We start from the raw sequence: 24,093 nt of genomic DNA on the forward strand, positions 1-24,093 counted from the left end.
TCGGGGGAGGGGGGAGCGGCTCGAAAGCTCCGCCGTCCTCAGTTTCCCCGCGCCCTGTATTAATTTGAATTTCCAAAACAGGAAGGAAGCGCCGGGCTAAGGCTTGGGCTGAGCTTTATGCCTCAGGGCGCCATCCATCCTGCGGCTTTTGCAGGCGACGGGTCCATCATGCACCCGAGTCGCCGCATGCAAAGCGCCACACGCAAACGTGCACCCAGCTGCAAACCACTACAATTGTGAGGGGGAGGGAGGGAAACGCCCGTCCCCAAACCCCTGCCCGCCTCCCCCCCCCCCGACCTTCCCGTCTTCTGACCCCACTGAGCGTGGGCTGCAGCCGCCCGGCAGCGGCGCGTGGTGTTTGTAAACCCCGCAAACACCCGCCCTGCCCCCGCGAGGTCGTAGTACAGCAGCGGCGTTGCGGCGGTTGGGAGTTGGGGGGGGGGGTTGGGAGCGCGCGCAGGCGCACTGCGAGCCTGGGCGTCCAACATGGCTGAGGTGCTGCTCCTTCTTCTTGTGCAGCAGCTGCAGGCGCCGCGGGGAGGATGCTGAGTTTCCCGGGCGCGGCGGCGGTGTCAGCGGCGGCGGCGGGGCTCGCGGGGCCCGAGGCAGGCTCTCCTCAGCCATGGCCAGGCTGGCAGATTATTTCATTGTGGTGGGCTACGACCACGAGAAGACAGGTAGGTGTGGCTGTTGGCGGTGGTGGGGTCGGCGGGGAGGGAGGGACATGGCTTCCTTGTACACCGGGGCTGGGGAGACGGGGGACTGAGGTGGGAAGGTTGGAGAGGCTTAATAAATTCGTGGACGGAAGCGGGGTGGCGGTTAAAGGGCGGTTGGGGGGGCACATCATGGGGAGAGCGTTGCATTTCCTCTCACGAGGTTCAGGGTTGGCAGGAGAGAGCGGGTGTGTGTGCATGTAATTTCCCCCTCACAGGAACTGGTGGAGGGAACAGCGTGACTGGGCAGCTGACACGTAGGAATTGTTGAGGGACAACGGCGGGGCTCGTCTCTCCCTTCCCCCTTCTGAAAATTAGGGACGCGCGTGCACACACAAACACGTGGGGATGTGAATACACGTGAACGGCCAGCGTGTCATTGCTTTCCTGTGGCGAAGGTGGGCAAGTTGGCTCCACAGCAGCCTCTTCCAGCTTGGTGGTGTGGCTGCAATGAAACCGTGAAAACATCAGCAGTGTCTTCCCTTCTCCTCGTTAGTTTATTATATCGCTCCCGGCGCATCCTGAGTGTGTATTCGATGACGCAAGGAAAAGGGGGGGGGAGGAAGGGAGGCCCGGAGAGAGGATTCCCGCCCCCCAGGACTGCGAGAAGGGAAGTAAGGGGAGGGGGTGTGAAGTCTCGTTACAGTGTGTGCAGTACATGAATGTGCGTAGTGTGTCGTGCATCCGTCGGCAAGTTTAGTTGCTGACATTTGTTGTTTCCGTGTGAGAGGACCTTGTAATTGTTTGCATAAGGGAAAATCAAGCAAATTTCAGTAAGTAGAGGCATGAACAATAGGCACTATTCACCACAAAGATTATAAATGGGTGATTAATTCCTTGAGTTTGAGTCTGAAAAAATAAGTGAGTTTATGTGTACAATACTTTGGTCACATTTCCCGTAGGTTATTCCTAAAATAATGAATTATTCAACTGGTGTCTGCAACCGTGCAATTCTAACCATATATTCTTAGACATATGCCCTATTGAATTCAGTGGGGCTTACACTCAAGTAGGTGAAGTTAGCACTATAGCCTTGGCTTTGCTGGGGCCTGGTATTGATTTAATTGTAAGAAGGTGTAATGTGCAAATCCTTTAAATTTCTGTGTTATGTGTCTCTCACATTTTCTGATGTCATCTTTGCAGGGGTAGCAAAAGTCCATAATCCTGATATCAGTTTCCTGCCTTTTGTTAACTATGTGGGAAGCAAAGCATATGGTTTCTGGTGAATTCTCAGAGGTGTTTCTGTATCAGAGTGTGTTGAATCTATCTAGTTGATAGTAGGATAACACATAGTATTTCTATAAATGGGGTGGGCAAACCTCAGGCTTGCAGCAGCATCTTTGTTTTTCACTAGAACTTTGATATTCAGTCATGGGATACGAAACGTATACAATGGTACCTTGGGTTACATACGCTTCAGGTTACAGACACTTCAGGTTACAGACTCCGCTAACCCAGAAATATAACCTCGGGTTAAGAACTTTGCTTCAGGTTGAGAACAGAAATTGTGCAGCGGCGGCACAGCGGCAGCAGGACGCCCCATTAGCTAAAGTGGTGCTTCAGGTTAAGAACAGTTTCAGGTTAAGAACAAACCTCCAGAACGAATTAAATTCTTAACCCGAGGTACCACTGTACTGTAATGTGCAGAATATTTATAAAAACATTTTCAACACATTTAAATGTAGATGTGTATAGTATTGACCTATACCTAAACAGCTACATGGAGTTGCATTTCAGGGAATATTTTATGTTGATCCTTTAATCATCTGCTGTCATTAAGCAGGATTTTGAAGGGCTGAATGCTCTTTAATACATTCGTGTGTCAGTGCCTGGGAAAATCCTATTTGTTTGTCTTTACACCTCTTCCTTAGGCTTCGTCAAACTATTAGTGTGCTGTCTCTTCAGTTTTGTAATCATGTAAATAAAGATGATATGCTTCCTGCATTTAAGATAAAAATATAATCCTTAAACTGCAATTCTGTCCATGCTTATAGAAATCCTGTTGAACTCAGTAACCCTTGCATCACATTAAGGTTGGGCTGTTATGTATCTTTATATTAAAGACAACATAATTTGCATATTTATTATAACAATATCAGACCTGAAAATACTTAGAAACTTGTTCAGCCTTATATTCTTGAACACTGTAGTGGTATTGGTCATGCCAAAAACAAAACTCTCACATAAGGTTGTTTACAACATTTGATTAGAGTGTTTCCATAAGACACTTGTCATGTTTTCTAATTATCTATGCAAATAACAGGGCTTGATGAATTATGCAAAATATTAAACAAGCCATTAAATGAAAGGTTTCTTAAGTCCTGTCACTGGTTGGTTCCTTCTGTAAACAAGTATGATCAGTATAATTTTTATAAAATCTTGATGCAGTTGATGCCTATGTTATGTATAATAGTATAATAGTTTTGAGGCAAAAGTGTATTCAATAGTTCTGTTAACCTTTACGAAAACAAGCTATTCCTTCCACTGGGTTGGTATTTTTTCCCCTTTAGTAATTCAAACTATTTGGTAAAGAACTTTCAATGGAAGAATAAATATGCACTGTCTGTTCTGAATTCCTTTATCCCACGTACTGTCCCACAGTGCACAGAGAATTGCCCTTTTCTAGTATTGTGCTGCTTGTTATTCACATGTACCGGTATATTATATCACTATGGGGCTAACACTGATATTTGCTCCAGATCCATACTTAACATTACATTCCTATGTAAAAGGACTGAGCAAGATAAATTTAAACCACTAGCAGCTGTATCCTAAACATTTATGCTTGCATCACTGCTTGTGATGTGAGTGTGATACTACATATTCAGTATTGTTGTGTCATAAGTAGTATCAACAGCTATCTTAGACACCAGTGAACTTATGTCCCAAATCTTGCTGTTGGTAAATTTACATATCATTGTTCAGGCAGGCAGCTGTGGCAGTTTCTGAATTGGGTCAAGCACAACAAGCTTCTTTCTAGTTTGAACCACATTGCTGTGACCTAATGATAAACTAAGCAGAAGACAACACTTCAGGAACCCCACATAGACCTTGGACTCATCTTAAGACACAGAAATTCCACCTGAGCTCTCTTCTTTTTTCTGAGTTTATAAACATCACTTCCTACAGTGGTGCCCCGCAAGACGAATGCCTCGCAAGACGAAAAACCCGCTAGACGAAAGGGTTTTCCGTTTTTCGAGGCGCTTCGCAAGACGAATTTCTCTATGGGCTTGCTTCGCAAGACGAAAACGTCTTGCGAGCCTTGCGATTCCCCCCCCCCCCTTTTCTAAGCCACTAATAGCCGCTAAGCCGCTAATAGCGCTAATCCGCTAATCCGCTAATAGGGTTGCTTCGCAAGATGAAAAAACCGCAAGACGAAGAGACTCGCGGAACGGATTCTTTCCGTCTTGCGAGGCACCATTGTATATGTTTCTTTGGGAATGAGCCATGAAAGCTAAAAACTTGTTTACCAATACAGTGGTACCTCAAACGTAATCCGTTCTGAAAGACCATTCGTCTTCCTAGACATTCGAGTTCCGAGGCATGGCTTCCGATTAGCTGACAGCTAGGTTTTTGCACAGTTTTGGATGTTCACGTTCCAAGGAGTGTTCGGAAACCGGACTTACTTCTGGGTTTTCTGCGTTTGGGAGTTGAAACATTCGAGAATGGAGCCGTTCAAGCTCTGAGGTACCACTGTAGTCCTAAAAGCCAAGCAACTGAATATTTACCAGGAGAGCATCGTGGTTCTCTTTCACTGAACCAGTAGCTCTGTGCTAGGGTTGATACTGAGCTCAGCCAGCCACTTTTGCTTTGTATTGGCAGCAGATCTCCAGGGTGTTGGGCAAACACAGATCTTTCACATTCTTTTGAAACTATTGTAGCAGGGAATGCCAGGGATTGAACTCCAGATCTTGTGTACACCATGTATGCAACTCTAGCACTGAGATATGACACTTCCACAGTTGTTTACAAAATATGCAAATGAAGTACTTCATGAAAGTGTTCATTAGATACACCTGAAAAGACATATTTTCACAAGATTTAAGAAGGTTTTGTAGAAAGCTATGTAAGACTACATTGCTGTCTTGCCATTTTTTGTATTCTCAGAGACTCTTCTCTTCTACTTGCATGTATTTGCCAAGCAATATTAATTTTACTTTCACTCAGCCATATCTCCATTAGTATATATGGTAACTTGCTCTGTCTTCATTGACATCCTGGTGGAATGAAGAATTGCTGTGGAATTGTACTATGGTTTAAAACTTTAAGTAATGTGGTTGGGAAATGGGCACAATGAATACAACATCTAAGTGGTGCAATATGACATATTTCCCTTCTAACATGGCTTTTGAAGTGCTTGGCAACAAGAATTCCCATGTAAATTGGTTTGCCTACTGGAATGTGAATAAGACTTGAAGGAAGTGCACAGATGTTTTTTGAGATCAAACAAGGACATGAGAATGTAACCCTCCCCCCGCCACACACACTTTTTTATGCACTTGCTCGTATGAATTACTGACCACATTTGCCTTTAGGATTTTATATGTGGCCTTATTCAGGATGATGAGCCACTGCCAAGGCCCCCCTACAGAGGAATACAGATAAGTCCTTATGGCTTACATTCTGCCTTACACAGATCTGTATAATAAAACTATTGAAATAATGAGTGAGGCTGCAGTCCTAACCTCACATACCTGGGAGTAAGCCCCATTCAATTCAGTAGTCTGGGTAGATGTGACCAGGGTTGTGCTAAACAGCAGTCATTAAGAAGTAAGCTGTTAGAAGCAATGTGCCTTTGTTTGTAAGGAAACAAACAGAATATTTACTTTGGGCATAAAGTTTTGTGCTGCTGCATGGTCCATATGAAGGTACAAGCAGGAACAGTCAACAGTCAATCTTCAAGGAAAGGCATAGTCACATAAGAGGAGATGGTCCTTCAAGTAGCTCAATCACAATCTGTTTAGGACTTTGAAAGTAATAACCAACACATTGTGCTGTGTTTAGTATATGTATATGTAGCACATATACTAAAATAGGAACAATAACCAGCACCTTGAATTGCACTTAGAAACAGACTGGGAGCCAGTGCAGTTGCTACAGTAAAGGGGTCATGTGATGCCAGCAACTTGCCCCAGCCAAGATTTTAGCAATCAAGTTTTTATGTTCCAGGTGTGATGTAGTTGTGCACATGCCTTTTGGTGGGGAATGTTTTTTTAATCTGAAGAACTAAAGAGAGCAATGTGTGCCAAACCACCATAATACATTTCTTCAGTAAATGTGAATGTGCTGCATAAGATAACCGTTTTCAGCTGTTAATGGAAAAGTTTTAAAAGTTGTCAAAATGCTGAAATTGTCTTTGAAAGTAATTTCTTTGTCTTTTCCTTAATGCACATAGCTTCAGCAAACTGTAGCAGAGTGCCAGTATTCCATTTGTTAGTGCTCTGTCTGGAAAAAGTAAGATAAATGGATTTCCTATTGGAAAGAAATCTCCATATAGTGGGTGAAAGCCACCATGTTTAATATATATACTTTAGATAGACATTTGAACTCTGAATTGCTAAAGCATGCTCATCATAAATACATTGAATACATATACTACCTTCAAAACACACTCTGACACTTGTAATGCTGCCTTTAAAAGTATTTCAGTGAGAATGGAGGCAAGCAAAATGTGTCCTTCCTAACAGGAAATATTTCTCATAGCCATTTAAGTTTTTAAAAGACATGCCCAGAAGGGACACACATTTTTGTTAGCTATACTCCGGAAACGCATTTAACTTGTCCCAAGATGTGAGGACAGTGAGGCCCTTCAGTATAAGGCAAATAATGAACTTTTATATCATTAGAGCTATTTTGAGCTAAAACTCATGGAGAAAACAATTGTGCTCTCTATTGCCATTCTTGAATGAAACACTTGCATTTTGTGCATAATTGGATGCAGCTTTGTTTAGCAATAGTGACCAGTGGCCAATACATAGATGTGAATCTTGCATAACATGAGCTGGCTGCAGTAATAAGCCTATCTCAATAGAAATGATGGCAACTTAAGTCAGGGCTAGCCAATGTGGTGACAACCCTCATCACTGACCATCACTGATCAGCCCATACTGGTAGGGGCTGATGGGAGCTGTAGCCCACAGCATTTTCTACATGTGATGTAAGATTCTGACTTCTACTGGATGAGACAGGCAGCAACATTCTAATAAAAAATAGGAAATTCTACTTGTCCCTTTATTCACTGCTGTGAATCTGAAACATCAGTATATTACTAACCTTTATGGCAATTCCAGCTTCTCAGAATTCTAAAACCATTAGAAAATGTGACAGTAGGCCCAGGCAAATATTCAGTTCCTGTTTGAAAGTATTATACTAGAACATGTAGCAGATGTTATGATGGAATCAAAGAAAATCCTTCCCACAAAAACCTGCATTTTTCAGACACTTCTCCTTTTTGGTGATATAAAAGTTTCTGCACTACCAGGAAATATTAAAATACAGTGGCACCTTGTTCTGGCGGTCTGTTCTTAACCTGAAGCTGTTCCTAACTCGAGACACACTTTCACTAATGGGGCCTTCCACTGCCTCTGCGCCATCGGTGCGTGACTTCCGCTGGCATCCCAGGGCAAAGTTCACTACCAGAAGCACCTATTTCGAGTTAGCGGAGCTCGTTACCCGAAGCGTTCATAAGGAGGACGGTACGTAACCTGAGTTTCCACTGTACACTTTAAAGTTGCCCACTTGGTAGTCATATTGTATAGTTATGTAAGCTCTATGGATAGTTGAACACTACTGCCTTATACAATGTAGTTACTGAATAAATGCATTATGACAGCTTGGTTCACGTTACCCTCTCTTAGTTTTCCAGTCATCTCAATGCATCTGCTATAACAATTGTAATATTTCGATAGGTGTGTTTGAACTAGATTTCTGTGGATTCAGAGACTTGTTTTCAAAGCTTCTTAAACACCTCCATTTTCCTGTATAAATGTGGTGATATAGCTGTACAAGCAACTCCCCATTTACGCATGTGCTATTTGCAGGCAACTGCACATTCGCAGTGCCAGGAACCTGGAAATGGGGAGATCACTGGAGAGTCCTGGCTCATGAAGAGACTCTCTCCATAACCAAAAGAAGATGTCCTCTTTGGACTGTAGGGAGGGTCTCCTCACGAGCTGGAGGCCCAGCGGGGCTTTGTTAAGGCCTTCCTGCTTAACAGCTGACCTGCAGGGTAGCATAGCAGTAGCTTCTTCTTTGCGCGCCAGCTGTGCAAGATTCGCTCAGCTGATGTGCAGGGAAGAAGCTTCCCCACGCGTCAGCTGTGCAAGCCCCACTGCCCCTCCAGGGTGCTCCCAATATACATGATTCCGGTTAAACGTTGGAAGGCCAGGAATGTACTCACTGTGTAAATTGTGAGTTGCCTGTAGTTTCCAAACCCTATCAGTGTAGTTCAAATTTCAGTGAGCATGATAAAGTTCCAGGATATTTTATTACAGTTTATTATTTGCTTTTTGCAAGGAACATACTTCCTGTATTTCAATTTATAAAGGGAGAATTAGTATTTTTCGTTCTGAGCCATTAGCGCTGCTTCACCAAAAAATTTCCTGCTAACATATATGGTGAATGGCATAAACGTGATAAATGGTATAAGCTAAGTGTCCAATAAATAAGCAGTGCTAAATACAACATATGATCAATACAGATTTGTAAACCAGATGAACATTTATGTTAATCAACTATTTATATCGTTTCACATCTTGTGAAATGCTCCTGAAAAAGAGCCCTCAGGCTCTTGGTTGCATTACTTCCCCGTAACCTTAACTGCTGTGGAAGGTTGCAAGGTTCCTCATGTTACTGTCTCTGTTACCTGCTTTATACCTCTCCAATAAACTTTTAATTCTATTGCTCCGAGCGTGGCTCTCCATCTGAACTTTGCTCCCTTCCCTATCTGATAATTTCTCACAGATAGTTTCGACAGTGTAGGTTATTTTCTCCTCTCATCAAGCTTGGATTTGGATGTGACTATAGGAGTGCCATGTCAATGGTTACAAAGGGAAATGTCAAAGGCAAATGTTACCTGCCTCTGGGAGCAGTGTTATAGTCTTTGGGATGTCTTAAACAACCATGTGTATTCATTTTTTTTTTAAAAAAAAATTATTAAATTTTGACATAAATATATTTCACAAACATACAAAAGACAAAATGAAAAAGAAAAAACAGAAAAAGAGAAAAAAACAAACAAACAAAATACATACAACTTTGATGACATTGATCGACTTCCCTTTATCTCGATTTCGGAAATTATTATCTTGTTTATCTATCTGCTGTGTCTATTCCTTAATAAAACTTTTTACGTAGTAAGCGTTATCTCATGCCTACTGTGATTTCTATAAGTACATATGTGTTTCTGATCAACATTTTAATTTTCCCCTTGTCTCTATTTCCATATATATCCTAAATTTATCCCATTCATTGTTAAATTTTGCACTTCTTTGATTTCTTATTTTCTGTGTCAATTTAGCCAGCTCCAAATAATCGGATAATTTAAGTTGCCACTCCTTTAGTGTTGGGATTTTTGGTGTTTTCCAGTACTGTGCTATGAGGGTTCTGGCGGCCACCGTTGCATATTGAAAAAAGGTTCTATCTTCTTCTTTGATATCCTTACCAATTATCCCCAGCAGGAAGGCTTCGGGTTTTTTAACAAACGTGTATTTAAGATTTTTTTTTAATTCATTATAGATGGATTCCCAAAATTTTTTGAGAATCTCGCACGTCCACCACATATGAATGAATTCGCCCTCCTTGCTCTTACATTTCCAACACAGTTTATCGCCCGTTCTATACATTTTATGTAGTTTTACCGGCGTTATGTACCATCTGTACATCATCTTATACATGTTTTCCTTTAGTGTCGTGCATGCTGAAAAATTCATATCTTTACACCACAATGCCTTCCATTTATCAAACTCTATGTTGTACCCTAGGTCTACCGCCCACTTCACCATCACATCTTTTACTTCCTCGTCCTTGGTGTCCCACTCAAGTAACAACCATGTGTATTCAACTGCTGAAAATCTGTGATTCTTTTACATCTCTTTGTTTTTCAGATCAAGTTCTATTTTCAAATTGCTTTATAAGGAACGCATACACAGGTTTAATTTCTGTTGATAGTATAACAGAACGTGTATTCATATCGTATTTTGTTCCGTTCTAGGTGTAGTCTTGCATTCTGTTTTTCCTTGTTGAACAAGGGGCCATCTTTGTGTTTTGCACAAAGTGGCAGTGAATTAGGTGGCAAATATACTGACTCAATAGGTGCTGAAAATCCTTTGCATGCAAAGTATGAGTTACCCAGAAGCATATTAAAATACGTTTGTGGAAATAATGTAAGAAGCAAAGTTAATGGTATCTGAATGCTCTTCCATAAAAACATGTTTGTGGAAATAACATTAGAATAAATACATTTTATTTATTTATTTGGAGCATTTGTATCTTTTTCAGCTGAAAAGGCTCCCAGAGTGGCTTAATATCAATCAAAACTTAATGGTCTCTGCCTACAGCCTTACAATCTAAAAGACGTAACACAAAAAGAAAAAGTACCAGAGAGGGATGAGGGAAGAAGGAAACTGAGGCACCAATTCTTAAAGTTAAATAGTAGCTATTATTGTGATTAGCTGGCCTGCTGCTCCTTTGTCAGTTTCCCAGAGAGCCACTATTTAAGTTTCTGAAGGCTGCTGTCCAGTTTTAGCTTCCTCCAGCTAAAAAATCTGACTCATTATACCATTTAAATTGCAAAACTGGGTGAAAGTCCATATATCACCACCACCATCATAATCTAATATTTGCTGCTCATCTGACTGCCCACTCTGAGCAGCTGCTAACAAATTAAAACACAATAAGACATCAAACATTAAAAGCTTCCCTATACAGGGCTGCCTTCATATGGCTTCTGAAGTTGGAAGGTGTTACTTTCTGAAGACCAGAGAAAATTCCAAGCATCAGGAAAATATGCACAGGAATTCAAGAACATTCAATGAGATTTTGTTAAAGTATGTGGTAACTTATCAGTTGCCCACTTACTATGAACAAGATGGCTACACTTGCAGCAATATTTAGTGCCAAAGACTTTTTCTCTTCCCCATTCCCGTGTGTCGAGATCCTGCCTCATTGTATCTGGGTCTTGTCCACAGACTCTTGAAACCACGGATATGATACAGTAAGGTGAGGCCAGCATCTTAGCTAACAGCAGTTTTCTTGAGTAGAATGAAGATCCACCAAGCCACACACTAGAGTCTCGTTGAGGTTGCTTTGAAGGGAACATGATTCCAATGCTGCTTGGGGGAGACAACCCCCCCCCCTTTTGATCTCCCCGTATGTATTACTGCTGGGGAGGAGAGCTTTGCAGGCATGAGATAGCAAGTCTAAAACGTTATTTCCCCAAAGCATGCCTCTAGATGTTTTGACTATTAACTCCCACACCAGGATTACTGTGTCCAGTTCTGGGCACCACAATTTAAGAAGGATATTGAAAAGCTGAAACATGTAAGGAGGAGGGTGATGACAAAGGGTCTAGAAACCAGGCCTTATGAGGAACAGTAGAGGGAATTGGGTATGTTTAGCCTTGTAAAGAGGAGACTGAGAGGAGCTTTGATAGCCATTTTCAAATATCTAAAATGGCTGTCACATGGAGGATGGAGCAAGGTTGTTTTCTCCTGCTCTGGAGGCTAGGACCTGAACCAATGGATTGAAGTTATAAGAAAGGGGATTCCAACTAAACATCAGAATGAACATTGTTGACAATAAGAGCTGTTTGACAATGGAATAGAGGCGGTGGACTCTCCTTCTTGGCTGGTATTTATGCAGAGGTTGGATGACTATATAGTGGTACCTCAGGTTACAGACTCCACTAACCCAGAAATAGTACCTCGAGTTAAGAACTTTGCTTCAGGATGAGAACAGAAAAACAAAGTTGGCACATTAATTTCATTTCAGTGTTATCAGTGAACAAGAAGCAAACTTCATGTTACAAAGCTGGTTGAAGTGGAAAAATCTTTTCATGTTAAATGCTTCCTCATCACCCAGTGTCCAGTTAGTTTGCTTATAGGTTCTCCTTTGTCATTCACCCAAAAAGTCTGATGACGTTTGGAACAAATTGATGCTATGTTTGATAAACATACTTTTAGCATTGACTTGGGAACTAAATTGATTCAGCTTCAGTTGTATAAATCCTCAAGACAGTTTAAACAGCTGGCATACCATCTGACTGAAATAAATATGAAATGCTTTACAGATAGTTTAAACTTTCATACAACTCATCAAGCTTCATGTTAATTTTCTTTGTACAGTCAGTAGGGGCTAATGGTGAAATCCCCCCACCCCACTTAATTAAGCACTTTAAGGCAGCTGACACAACTTCAAGCAATTTGTCCTGAACACACAACGCTCAAAAGTGTGAATGTGGGTAGAGACATGACACAAGCCCTGCCCACAATGTGTAAAATGTGACAGGCAGTGCTTAGATGGTATTGCATGGATAATGGAACTGAGACTAAATGACTAAAGCACAAGGAATGTCTGCATTAGTGGCTTTGTGATGGATGTTGCACAATCAAATTTATACAGTAGAAGTGTTAATCTACAACAGTGTTTCTGGCATTCATTAAACACCCAATATCCTCATGCCCTTCATATGCATCCCTTGCTTTCTGACATTCCCCATGTCACACAGGTTTGCAGGGGACTTCATTACATAGTTGCTTGAACATGAGTAGAACTTTCCATGTGAATAGGAACCTTGATAAAGCAGGGTCCCATATTATATGGAACCTACATCTAAGGGGTGACTAAAATAGTTTTGAGACAAGAAGGTCAGATCTTATGGATGTTTACTCAAAGTCTCCTGGTTTCATTATGACTTACTGCTAAGTGCGTATAAAACTGCAGCCAAGATATCTAACCATAGGTTTCCATGAACCATGGAAGTGTAGCTTATGACAGTAGTAGAAGCCATGACCAGTAAAATTGTGATTAAACTGAGTTGCTGTCTGTCGATTCCCCTGCTTATGGTTCACTACTAATTATATAGCACTGCTGTTCTTAACAGACTGCCCATTGTGCCCATTAGTAAATTCAGCAACAAAAATGAGCCACTAGATAACTGAACATAGTATCATGACTCCTCCAAATAGCAACAATCGTTATCAAGTGTCCATAGGTCATGTAAATCTACATAATTACTGGAAGTGCTTTGTTCTCCGGGTTTATATAATCACTCCAGACAAAATATTTATCCCAGGAAGGCATATATTTACATTAAAATGTTAGTTTTATCTCTCTCTTCATGAGAACATCCTTTCTTTTTGGGAGAGGTGGCAAGAAGGTGATAGTATGTGTTAGAAACATTGAGTATCCAAGTTAGCTTATTGTTCAGGTGCGTTTGTGCAGCTGTAGCATTGAGAGAGAGAAATCATAATGTTTTGTATGATCAAAATATTATGAAAATTTTTATCTTGATACTGCAGGACACCCACAAATTCCAGATGGTCAATACTCTAGTTACTGATGAGCTGTCAGTGGGTACTGATAATATTTTGCCACCTGTTTGGTTCTGGGAAGACCTGGGAGTTTTGTTCTTAAATCACATGCTTTCAGTGTAACATCTCATTATGACAGTAATGTCTTCCACAACTATTTAGGATGTTCAGTATGTGACTGTAACTCACTCCTTCATAGCATATTTTCATTTTTAAATACTTTTGCATTTAACTTTCTTAAATAATACATAGAGGAGCTTTTTTGGTATTAGAATTAGCATTTTTAGGCTGCACCTAACACACCTAACACTAAAATATAAAAAGTATAAAATAATGTACAACTAAGCAATAAACTATCATAAAAAATGGTGTGTGTGTTTATGTATGTATAAATGTTTCATATATAGCATATAAAGCATAATACATATCATAAGAATGGTGTTAAGGCAGGCATAGGCAAACTCGGCCCTCCAGATGTTTTGGGACTACAACTCCCATCATTCCTAGCTAACAGGACCAGTGGTCAGGGATGATGGGAGTTGTGGTCCCAAAACATCTGGAGGGTCGTTTGCCTATGCTTGTGTTAAGACAAAAAAACTAACAATAATTTAAAAATATAGAAATCATAGAATCATAGAGTTGGAAGAGACCACAAGGGCCATCGAGTCCAACCCCCTGCCAAGCAGGAAACACCATCAGAGCACTCCTGACATATGGTTGTCAAGCCTCTGCTTAAAGACCTCCAAAGAAGGAGACTCCACCACACTCCTTGGCAGCAAATTCCACTGTCGAACAGCTCTTACTGTCAGGAAGTTCTTCCTAATGTTTAGGTGGAATCTTCTTTCTTGTAGTTTGGATCCATTGCTCCGTGTCCACTTCTCTGAAGCAGCAGAAAACAACCTTTCTCCCTCCTCTATGTGACATCCTTTTATATATTTGAACATGGCTATCATATCACCCCTTAACCTCCTCTTCTCCAGGCTAAACATGCCCAGCTCCCTTAGCCGTTCCTCATAAGGCATTGTTTCCAGGCCTTTGACCATTTTGGTTGCCCTCCTCTGGACACGTTCTAGTTTGTCAGTGTCCTTCTTGAACTGTGGTGCCCAGAACTGGACACAGTACTCCAGGTGAGGTCTGACCAGAGCAGAATACAGTGGCACTATTACTTCCCTTGATCTAGATGCTATACTCCTATTGATGCAGCCCAGAATTGCATTGGCTTTTTTAGCTGCCGCATCACACTGTTGGCTCATGTCAAGTTTGTGGTCAACCAAGACTCCTAGATCCTTTTCACATGTACTGCTCTCAAGCCAGGTGTCACCTATCTTGTATTTGTGCCTCTCATTTTTTTTTGCCCAAGTGCAATACTTTACATTTCTCCCTGTTAAAATTCATCTTGTTTGTTTTGGCCCAGTTCTCTAATCTGTCAAGGTCGTTTTGAAGTGTGATCCTGTCCTCTGGGGTGTTAGCCACCCCTCCCAGTTTGGTGTCATCTGCAAATTTGATCAGGATGCCCTTGAGTCCATCATCCAAGTCGTTGATAAAGATGTTGAATAAGACCGGGCCCAAGACACCCCACTAGTCACTCTTCTCCAGGATGAAGAGGAACCATTGATGAGCACCCTTTGGGTTCGGTCAGTCAGCCAGTTACAAATCCACTGAGTGGTAGCATAGTCAAGACTGCATTTTACCAGCTTCTTTACAAGAATATCATGGGGCACCTTGTCAAATGCCTTGCTGAAATCAAGGTAGGCTACATCCACTGCGTTCCCTTCATCTACCAGCGTTGTAATTCTGAAATAAAGCAGTCTGTCTTCAGAAAGCTAGGGTGAAGAGTGAAGTTTTCAATAAATTTTGAGTAGAGGATTGTGCCACAAAGATAAAAGCACACCCTCAAATTACATCATGTTCTAGTGCAGGGTTTTTGGACACGCCTTCATTAACAGGTCTAAGTGACTGGAGTGGGATGTAGGGAAAGAAGTTCCTTCTCAGATACCCACTGGTGCAGAACCATGTAGGGCTTTATATACCAGTAGTAAACCTTGGATTGGTTAGGACTATATCAGTAGTATCTAGTTAATAATCAAATTCATGTGACTTAGGTACATGAGTTTAGAGACTGGCCACTGCTGAGAAACACTTTGTTGTGCTATGTTGCTGTGTTTCATTGCTACCTAATATTTTTCTAGAGCAAGTATGTAAACTGGCTGGGAAGAGGCTTGGAAATTGAATACCAGTATCAGTTTAGTCATGCTGGCCACATGACCCAGAAACCTTTCTGTGGACAAACGCTGGCTCCCTCAGCCTGAAAAGTCAGATGAGTGCCGCACCCCATAGTCACCTTTGACTGGGCTTAACCATCCGAGGTCCTTTACCTTACTTTTTTTTTAAAAACAAACAAACCCAAACATATATATAAGTTATGACAAAATAGTTGGCATGCATTCTTAGGGGGAAATTGAGGTATGACTAGTATATTGCATTTATTTCTATCTGTTATTTAAATGTTGTTTTTCATGGTGTCAAAAAAAGTTGAAAGGTGGAATTAAAATATGTTCAAATACAGTGGTGCCTCGCAAGACGAAATTAATCCGTTCCGCGAGTCTCTTTGTCTTGCGGTTTTTTCGTCTTGCGAAGCACGGCTATTAGCCGCTTAGTCGCTTAGCGGCTATTAGCGGCTTAGCGGCTATTAACGGCTTAGCGGCTTTAAGAAAAAGGAAACAAACTCGCAAGAACTCGCAAGACGTTTCGTCTTGCGAAGCAAGCCCATAGGGAAATTCGTCTTGCGAAGCACCTCAAAAACGGAAAACTCTTTCGTCTAGCGAGTTTTTCGTCTTGCGAGGCATTCGTCTTGCGGGGCACCACTGTAAGTGTGTACACTGTAATGCTTGAACAGCAGTGTGAATGTCTCTTTCATTGTGGGTACACAGCAGTGGCATGCAGTAAAATTTTTAATAGGGGATCAGTTAGGGCCAGAGGCGCCAGCTTGTGAGGGCAGTGGGGGAGGTGATGCGTGTGAGATGTTGTGACATTCTGATGGGACTAGCCTAGTCCCCACATCCACTGGCTGCACACCACTGGTACACAGTTTGTTACACCTCTATACATACAAGCTTTTCAGTTTATATACCTGCCATGATAGATTTGGCCTACCATGTACTTGCACCTTACCAATCTCATTTTGTACCCAGCATTCATGGTCAGTTGGTGGAAGAGTGTATCACAAACATTATCTGCTTCTATACTGCCTGTGGGGGAAGTGAAGACCTTTCTTCAGTCACCAGAATGGAAACTGATTACACTGGCAAAGCAATGACAAACCACTTTGGACTTGTGGAACAATTGACTATTGTGTCTGTGTTGTGCATTGAGGAAGGGAACTTCTTCCTTACTGTGCAGTATGGGAGAGACAGAAAGAGAAAGAGAGAGAGAAGGGGCAAGGGAGATACAGTGGTGCCCCGCAAGACGAATGCCTCACAAGACGAAAAACTCGCTAGACGAAAGGGTTTTCCGTTTTGGAGGTGCTTCGCAAGACCAATTTCCCTATGGGCTTGCTTTGCAAGACGAAAATGTCTTGTGAGTTTTTCCGACTTCTTTCCCCCCCTTTTTCTAAGACGCTTATCCGCTAAGCCGCTAAAAGCCGCTAAGCCGCTAATAGCGCTAATCCGCTAAGCCGCTAATGGGCTTGCTTCGCAAGACGAAAAAACCGCTAGACGAAGAGACTCGCGGAACGGATTCTTTTCGTCTTGCGAGGCACCACTGTAATAAGTTGTGTATGTTTTGGTCGTGCCTGCCATCAGTATGTGGCCCTTTACCAATTTACATTGAGGGGATGCCATTCTTTGGGGGCAGCTCCTCAAGGGGAAAACCCACCTCTGCCTTAAACTATTCATAGGGACAGGGTATATATTATATCCAGGCAACTCCCCATTTATGCAGGGGTTACATTCTGAGGCACCGCATTCATATAAATTGCTTGCCACATGGCCATAAGCAGAGTTACTCTTTTAAACTACTTTTGGAAGCACTTATCACTGTTCAGAAAACAATTACTTATTTTCATTGATATTCATCACCAGCATTATCTGCACCATACCAGCTGTTAAGCCATTTGTGTGTTTGTGTTTTCTAGTCTTTCAGCCAAACTGGCTCATCTCTTTCTCTTACTCAGCATTTGAAGGTGCATTTTAATGCCTTTGAAGTGCATTTTCATGCCTTTTAAAACTGGTTAGTCTCTTTATATCAGGGGTCAGCAAACTATGGTTCCTGGGCTGGATGAGGCCCGCCAGGGTGGTAAATCTGGCCTGCGGACCATGCCACCTGCTCAGTCAGTCCCGCTGGGAGCAGCTGCCATCTTGGTTGCGTATGTCCCGCTACGCTCTCCGGCAAGGCGTCCGAGGCTTCTGATTGGCTTCCGGAAGGTCCTGCAGCCAATCGGAAACTGCACAGTGAGGCCAATCAGAAGCCATGGACGCCTTGCCAGAGAGCTCAGCAGGACTTACACGGCCAAGATGGTGGCTGCTCCCAGCGGTGGTTCTTGCCCAGCTCAGAGCAGCAATGGGGTTGGCATGGAGGTGGACGAGGCGATTAAGCATGGGAGGCAGCGGGCAGGTGGGGCGCCTGGCTGGGGGGGGGGGGGGCAGTGGAGAAGAGCGGTGGCAGCCTCTGGGCTTCCTCCGTCCTCATGCTCCCTTGACCTCTGCAGTGGCAGGGAGGGTGCACCGTGCGCTCCTGGCCACCTCCGCTTCTTTTCTCTCTTCTCTCGCTTCTTTCCCTTCCCAGCCTCACCTTCCTGGTTCCTCTATGCCTGTCTTCCTTCGCTTCTGCGCTGGGGCCTGTGCATGAGATGCTGGTGGGGAACGCAGAGCCCCCCCCCCTCACTCCCAGTGGAGTGCTTCTTCTTTTCCCCTGGAGCCTATAGGCTGAGGTGCGCATGCCGAGGGAGGGCGGGGTTCCAGGGCCGGCTCAGCAATCCGCCTGCTTGCCCTCCCTCCCTCTGTCCCTTCCTCGCAGTTGCGACCATGGCTTCCGCCTTGCCTCCTCACGCCCCACAGCCGAGGAACGGCACCTTCCCTCACCGGGAAGACCCAGTTGGGCGGCCTGGACAAGTCCCTGGACAAAGCCTCGTTTTTGGGGGTCCAGGCCGGGAGGCGAGCCCAGGCTTGTCCCCATCGCTTGTGGGCTTCGCTTCTCCTCCTTCTCCTTCGCTGACCTCGTGGAGGCCTGTTTCTCTGGTCCCAGCAAGGGGGGGGGGCTCCTCGCCATGTTACTTTTTCTAAAATGTTGTGGGACCTGAAACGCCTTGCGTCTGGAAGGGACAGTGCGGGATATTTTGGCGAGGGATTGTGGATGTAAACCTTATTATTATTATTATTTAATTTTGGCGTTTGGCCTTTTCTCATATTTGCTTTCCCTCCCAGTAGATGCATTGGGTGAGTGTGGTGAGTCATGTTTTGTTCTTCTCGCAAAAACCAAACTAGATGACTAGCTGAGCAACTGCGGGGGGAAAAGGTTTGTAGGGCGAGCCATGAGAAACTCTAAAAAACAAACAAACCCCAACCTGGTCCAGCTCATAGTTATCAAGGCAGTTTTATCTGTTTCTGTCCTGTTCCCATCCTAGGGGTTGGTAAAAAGCCTAGGGGTTAAAAACAACACAAATTGCATCGCATGGGTTTGGACTAAATGATGTGCAGTGTGCACAGGAATTCATTCATATTTTTTTCAAAATATAGTTCAGCCCCCCACAAGGTCTGAGGGACAGTGGACCTGCCCCCTGCTGAAAAAGTTTGCCTACCCCTGCTTTAGCTGCATCTGTGATCTATTGTTAGTTGCTTAAACACTTAACAAGTGCTCCAAAACCAGAAAGTTTTGTGTTTGGGGACTACTGAGTTGTGTGTTTTCAGTCTTCAAGAGCAGTTCAGTCAGTGTGATGGATATGAGATTGAGGTTTTTTCCATAGGTGTCTTACCGGCTTTGATCAAACTGATTTGATATGTTTAAAACTAATCGACATTGGATACTTATAAGAACATGATCTGTGTATGACATTTTGGACTTGGCATGTGAGAAGTTAAGGAACTCTTAATCACTGTCAGGATGCCTGCTAGATTCCAGGTTCAGAATCTTGATCATATGGGGGACAACTCTGATTCAAATGCCTACTCAGCCATGTGAGCATCTCACAGCCTAGCCTCCCTGAAATGATGACTGTGAAGATAAAATGGGAGTGGGTAGGAAAAACTGTGCATACTACCGTGAGCACCCTGAAGGAAAGGTAGAATATAAACATAACTGAAGCACGTTTCTAAGTTGAGATTCTCTGGACTAGATTTTTTGAATTATGCTAAAAGAGACTTTTATGTTGGGAGGAGTAAGTAGTGATTATTCTCAGTGATCAGTTTTTGTGACACACACACACACACACACACACACAGACACGTATTTTCAGTAGGGCAGGAACAAATGAAATATGCATTAGAAACCATTGTGAAGTGCAGAGGAGACCTGGGAATTTAAGCAGGAGGAGTAGGGTGATCTCAGTAGTATTGGAATGAAGTTCAACCAAACAAAGTGCCGTATCAAAGGGGATCCAAATGTGCCTTTTTATTGTTAGCAGAACTAGAGAGTCTTCAACTGGAAATTGAAGGGAAAGATGCTGTTGTATAGGCCAAGCACAACATGGGGTCATGGAGTAGGGAAATATTGTCAGCAATGTTCAAAGCACCAAAGCAGTTAATTCAGGAATAGGCAAACTCAGCCCCCCAGATGTTTTGGGACTACAACTCCCATCATCCATGACTACTTGTCCTGTTAGCTAGGGATGATGGGAGTTGTAGTCTCAAAACATCTTGATGGCCGAGTTTGCCTATGCCTGAGTTAATTCTAGGATACTGTTTCCAGAATTGACTTCCTCTCTTTAAGATTTTTTTTGACAACCTGGCTATAGTTTGTCAGGGAAAAGAGACTGAAATGAGATCTTATTGCACAATATCAGAGGAATAGAACTGTTTTGATTACTGAAGTCTGTGAGTTCAAGCCATGTTACTAGAAATGTAAAACTTACCGTATTTTTCGCTCTATAACACGCACCTGACCATAACACGCACATTGTTTTTAGAGGAGGAAAACAAGGGAAAAAACATTCTGAATGAAACAGTGGATGTATCATTTTTGTGCTTCATGCTGTGGCCACAGACATGTGATCTGATGGTGAATTTGGAGTGACCCAATGCAAAAATCCTGAGAATCCCTGTGGATCCATGCTTTGTAACCACGTTTTTGCACCATTGCAGCCCCAGGCAACAGTGGGTGCATGATTTTTGGGGGGCAGGCTGTAGCCATGGACATGCTATGTGCTCTGATGGTGAATTTGGGCTGACCCAATGCAAAGATCCTGAGGATCCTTGTGGATCCATGTTTTGTAACCACATTTTTGCACCATTGCAGCCCCAGGCAACAGTGGGTGCGTGATTTTTGGGGGGCAGGCTGTAGCCATGGACATGCTATGTGCTCTGATGGTGAATTTGGGCTGACCCAATGCAAAGATCCTGAGGATCCATGTGGATCCATGTTTTGTAACCACGTTTTTGCACCATTGCAGCCCCAGGCAACAGTGGGTGCGTGATTTTTGGGGGGCAGGCTGTAACCATGGACATGCTATGTGATCTGATGGTGAATTTGGGGTGACTGAATGCAAAGATCCTGAGGATCCATGTAGATCCATGCTTTTTAACCACGTTTTTGCACCATTGCAGCCCCAGGCAACAGTGGGTGTGTGGTTTTGGGGGGGCAGGCTGTAGCCATGGACATGTTATGTGATCTGATGGTGAATTTGGGCTGACCCAATGCAAAGATCATGAGGATCCATGTAGATCCATGCTTTTTAACCACGTTTTTGCACCATTGCAGCCCCAGGCAACAGTGGGTGCGTGATTTTTGGGGGGCAGGCTGTAACCATGGACATGCTATGTGATCTGATGGTGAATTTGGGGTGACTGAATGCAAAGATCCTGAGGATCCATGTAGATCCATGCTTTTTAACCACGTTTTTGCACCATTGCAGCCCCAGGCAACAGTGGGTGTGTGGTTTTGGGGGGGCAGGCTGTAGCCATGGACATGTTATGTGATCTGATGGTGAATTTGGGCTGACCCAATGCAAAGATCCTGAGGATCCATGTAGATCCATGCTTTTTAACCACGTTTTTGCACCATTGCAGCCCCAGGCAACAGTGGGTGCGTGATTTTGGGGGGGCAGGCTGTAGCCATGGACATGCTATTTGATCTGATGGCGAATTTGGGCTGACCCAATGCAAAGATCCTGAGGATCCATGTGGATCCATGCTTTTTAACCACATTTTTGCACCATTGCAGCCCCAGGCAACAGTGGGTGCGTGATTTTTGGGGGGCAGGCTGTAGCCATGGAAATGCTATGTGATCTGATGTTGAATTTGGGCTGACCCAATGCAAAGATCCTGAGGATCCATGTGGATCCATGCTTTTTAACCACATTTTAAGTGGGGAGGGAGGAAAAACACAGAAGGGACAAGGAGCAGGAGAGGGGTGTGCAGAGAAGCAGCTGGCTAAGAATGCAGGAGAGGGGTAGGGAGGAAAGGAAGGCAAAAGTTTTCCCTCACCTACCCACCCAAGCCAGCCAGCTCGCGCTCTCTGTCTCTCTCTCTCTCTCTCTCTCCCTCCTGCATGTTTTCAGCTTTCCCCTCTGCTTGCCTGGAGGGGAGGGGCTTTCCCTGCTCTTTGTTCCGTTTGAGCAAACACAGCAAGGAAACAGAGGTGGGTGGGCAGTAAGACCCTGAGGCAGAATGCCGGAAAGCAGCCGCTTCCTCTTTTCAAGTTTCCCTTCTAGGAGACGCGCGGTTTGATTTTTGCCTGCTTTTTTTTGCCTCCCCTTGCACTATTTGGCTCCAGGGACCACACATTCGCTCAATAACACGCACAGACATTTCCCCTTCCTTTTTAGGAGAAAAAATCTGCGTGTTATAGAAGGAAAAATACGGTATATTTTCACAAATGTTTGAGCAAAGAATGTTTTCACTGGGATGGATGAACAAAGATTGTTGTTAGATTCAAGGCTTTTATGTAAATATCTGAATAAAGTATTGCAATTTCTAGTCTGACTTCAGTTGTGTCACACTGGGTCACAAGGGTGTTTTTAATGATGAGTCTTTCCAATACATCCAAATATTTGCAGATGGAGTGACAATGTGAGGCTAGTGCAATACAATTTCTGTTTTTGAAGAATCATTGGATGGGATTTACAGTGATACCTTGAGTTACAAACGCCTCAGGTTACAAACTCCGCTAACCTGGAAGAGTTACCTCAAGTTGACAACTTTGCCCCAGGATGAGAACGGAAATCGTGTGCTGGCAGTGCAGCGGCAACAAGAGGCCCCCATCAGCGAAAGAACGTCTCTTGTTAAGAACAGTTTCAGGTTAAGAACGGACCTCTGGAATGAATTAAGTTCGTAACTAGAGGCACCACTGTACTCAGGGAGATCAAAGTGATTACAAGAACTTGCTGTGAGTCCTGGAAGACCTGCTGTGCCTGCCTTGTAGGCCTGGGGTGGCGAGGCCCTCATTGACTTGCACTATAAAAGCTGAGTCAGATGAACAAACTCTTGCTTTGGAGTATTGTTTATAGTTGTTTTTTTGGAAGGGGAGATTCTGGTGCTGGTATTGCTCTAATTGTTTAAAATGTTTTTATTTGTTTTTAACAGCTTTTTAACTTGTATGCTTTTAATTTTAATTAAGGTATGTAAGATGTGCCTGTGGTGGGTGAGGGAGGTATGGTGGTGGTGGGCAGGCCGGTTAAGGGGCACAGGCAGTTAGAGCATGGCTTTTTCATCTTGTTTTGTTTTTTTAAAAAATCTAAACTAAAGCAAGTTTTCTTGGATTTGCTGAAAACCTTTTCAGCACTTCCTTCTCAAATTCCTCCTTTTTTCCAATGCAGTTTTTCTGTGCACACTCAGTAAGCATAGTTTAGTCCATTGAGACACTTCCCTTTCATCGTCAATCTTAGCCAGGTCTTTACGCTCCTCAACGTACTGAATGACCACAAGTGGTGCATGGCTGAGCAAGAGAGATGGCCAGTTAGATCCACTGTTATAGTATCCTAAATTCTGATGCTCTGCAGATAATGGGTTACACATTTCAGTGAAGGATGAAATGATATGCTACATGCCTAAGTAACAAAAGCAGGCACTGACTTTCTAGGGAAATGCTTGCTAAGGAGGGAGATTGTGGGATCTCAGTGAGTATTTCAATTTCAAATATTCTGATTATTTCTACTTTTGGTTAACTATTCACACCTGTGGTCTATGAATGCATAATAAAATAGATTGATTTTTGTATAGTAAGTAGTCTTACAATCCCCTATCATTTGAGTACATAAATAGTTATTTATCTTGAATGTGATGTGGATATTTCTTGCTTGTGGACTTCTGTCTTTGAGTGTTCTAGAAAAACATCTTTTAAAAACTGAACTTGCAGACATGGAATTGAGTTGCTTGGATCAAGTGCATCAATTTTTTACGATCTGCAAAAAATTAGATTAAACATTATTTCATATAACAAGAACAGATTTCTTTTGTAAACCAAGAGGTTACATAAACTTATAAAAAGACAGCTGTCTAATTTCATATAAATAATGTTTTAAACATTTAGCAATTAGTGTGAGCATATTATGCAATCCTCTTGTATTTGTTAATAATAATAGGTATTTGTTACTGGGAAAGGAATGAGTGAAGCATATTGTTTATAATGTGAAGAAGAATTGCAAAATGTTAGCTGATTATATGTAAGACCATAAGAACTTTGGCAGCTCAACCTATTTGTAA

The 24,093-nt window shown here is 42.9% G+C and overlaps 1 protein-coding gene across 2 annotated transcripts in view; it reads left to right on the top strand.

The window, feature by feature from the left end:
* The first annotated feature begins 486 nt into the window (after window positions 1-486).
* SBF2 (SET binding factor 2) overlaps window positions 487-24,093 on the top strand; it is a 221,121-nt gene continuing 197,514 nt past the window's right edge. Inside the window, exon 1 of one of the 2 annotated variants that reach the window (XM_079965647.1) lies at window positions 487-677. In XM_079965647.1, coding sequence (XP_079821773.1) covers window positions 623-677 — 55 coding nt within the window. In that variant the 5' untranslated portion in view covers window positions 487-622. The remainder of the gene's footprint in view (window positions 678-24,093) is intronic. The other variant, XM_079965648.1, reaches the window with a different exon arrangement.

Source organism: Podarcis cretensis (assembly GCF_951804945.1).
Source record: "Podarcis cretensis genome assembly, chromosome: 1".
In the NCBI taxonomy this organism is placed as follows: domain Eukaryota; kingdom Metazoa; phylum Chordata; class Lepidosauria; order Squamata; family Lacertidae; genus Podarcis; species Podarcis cretensis.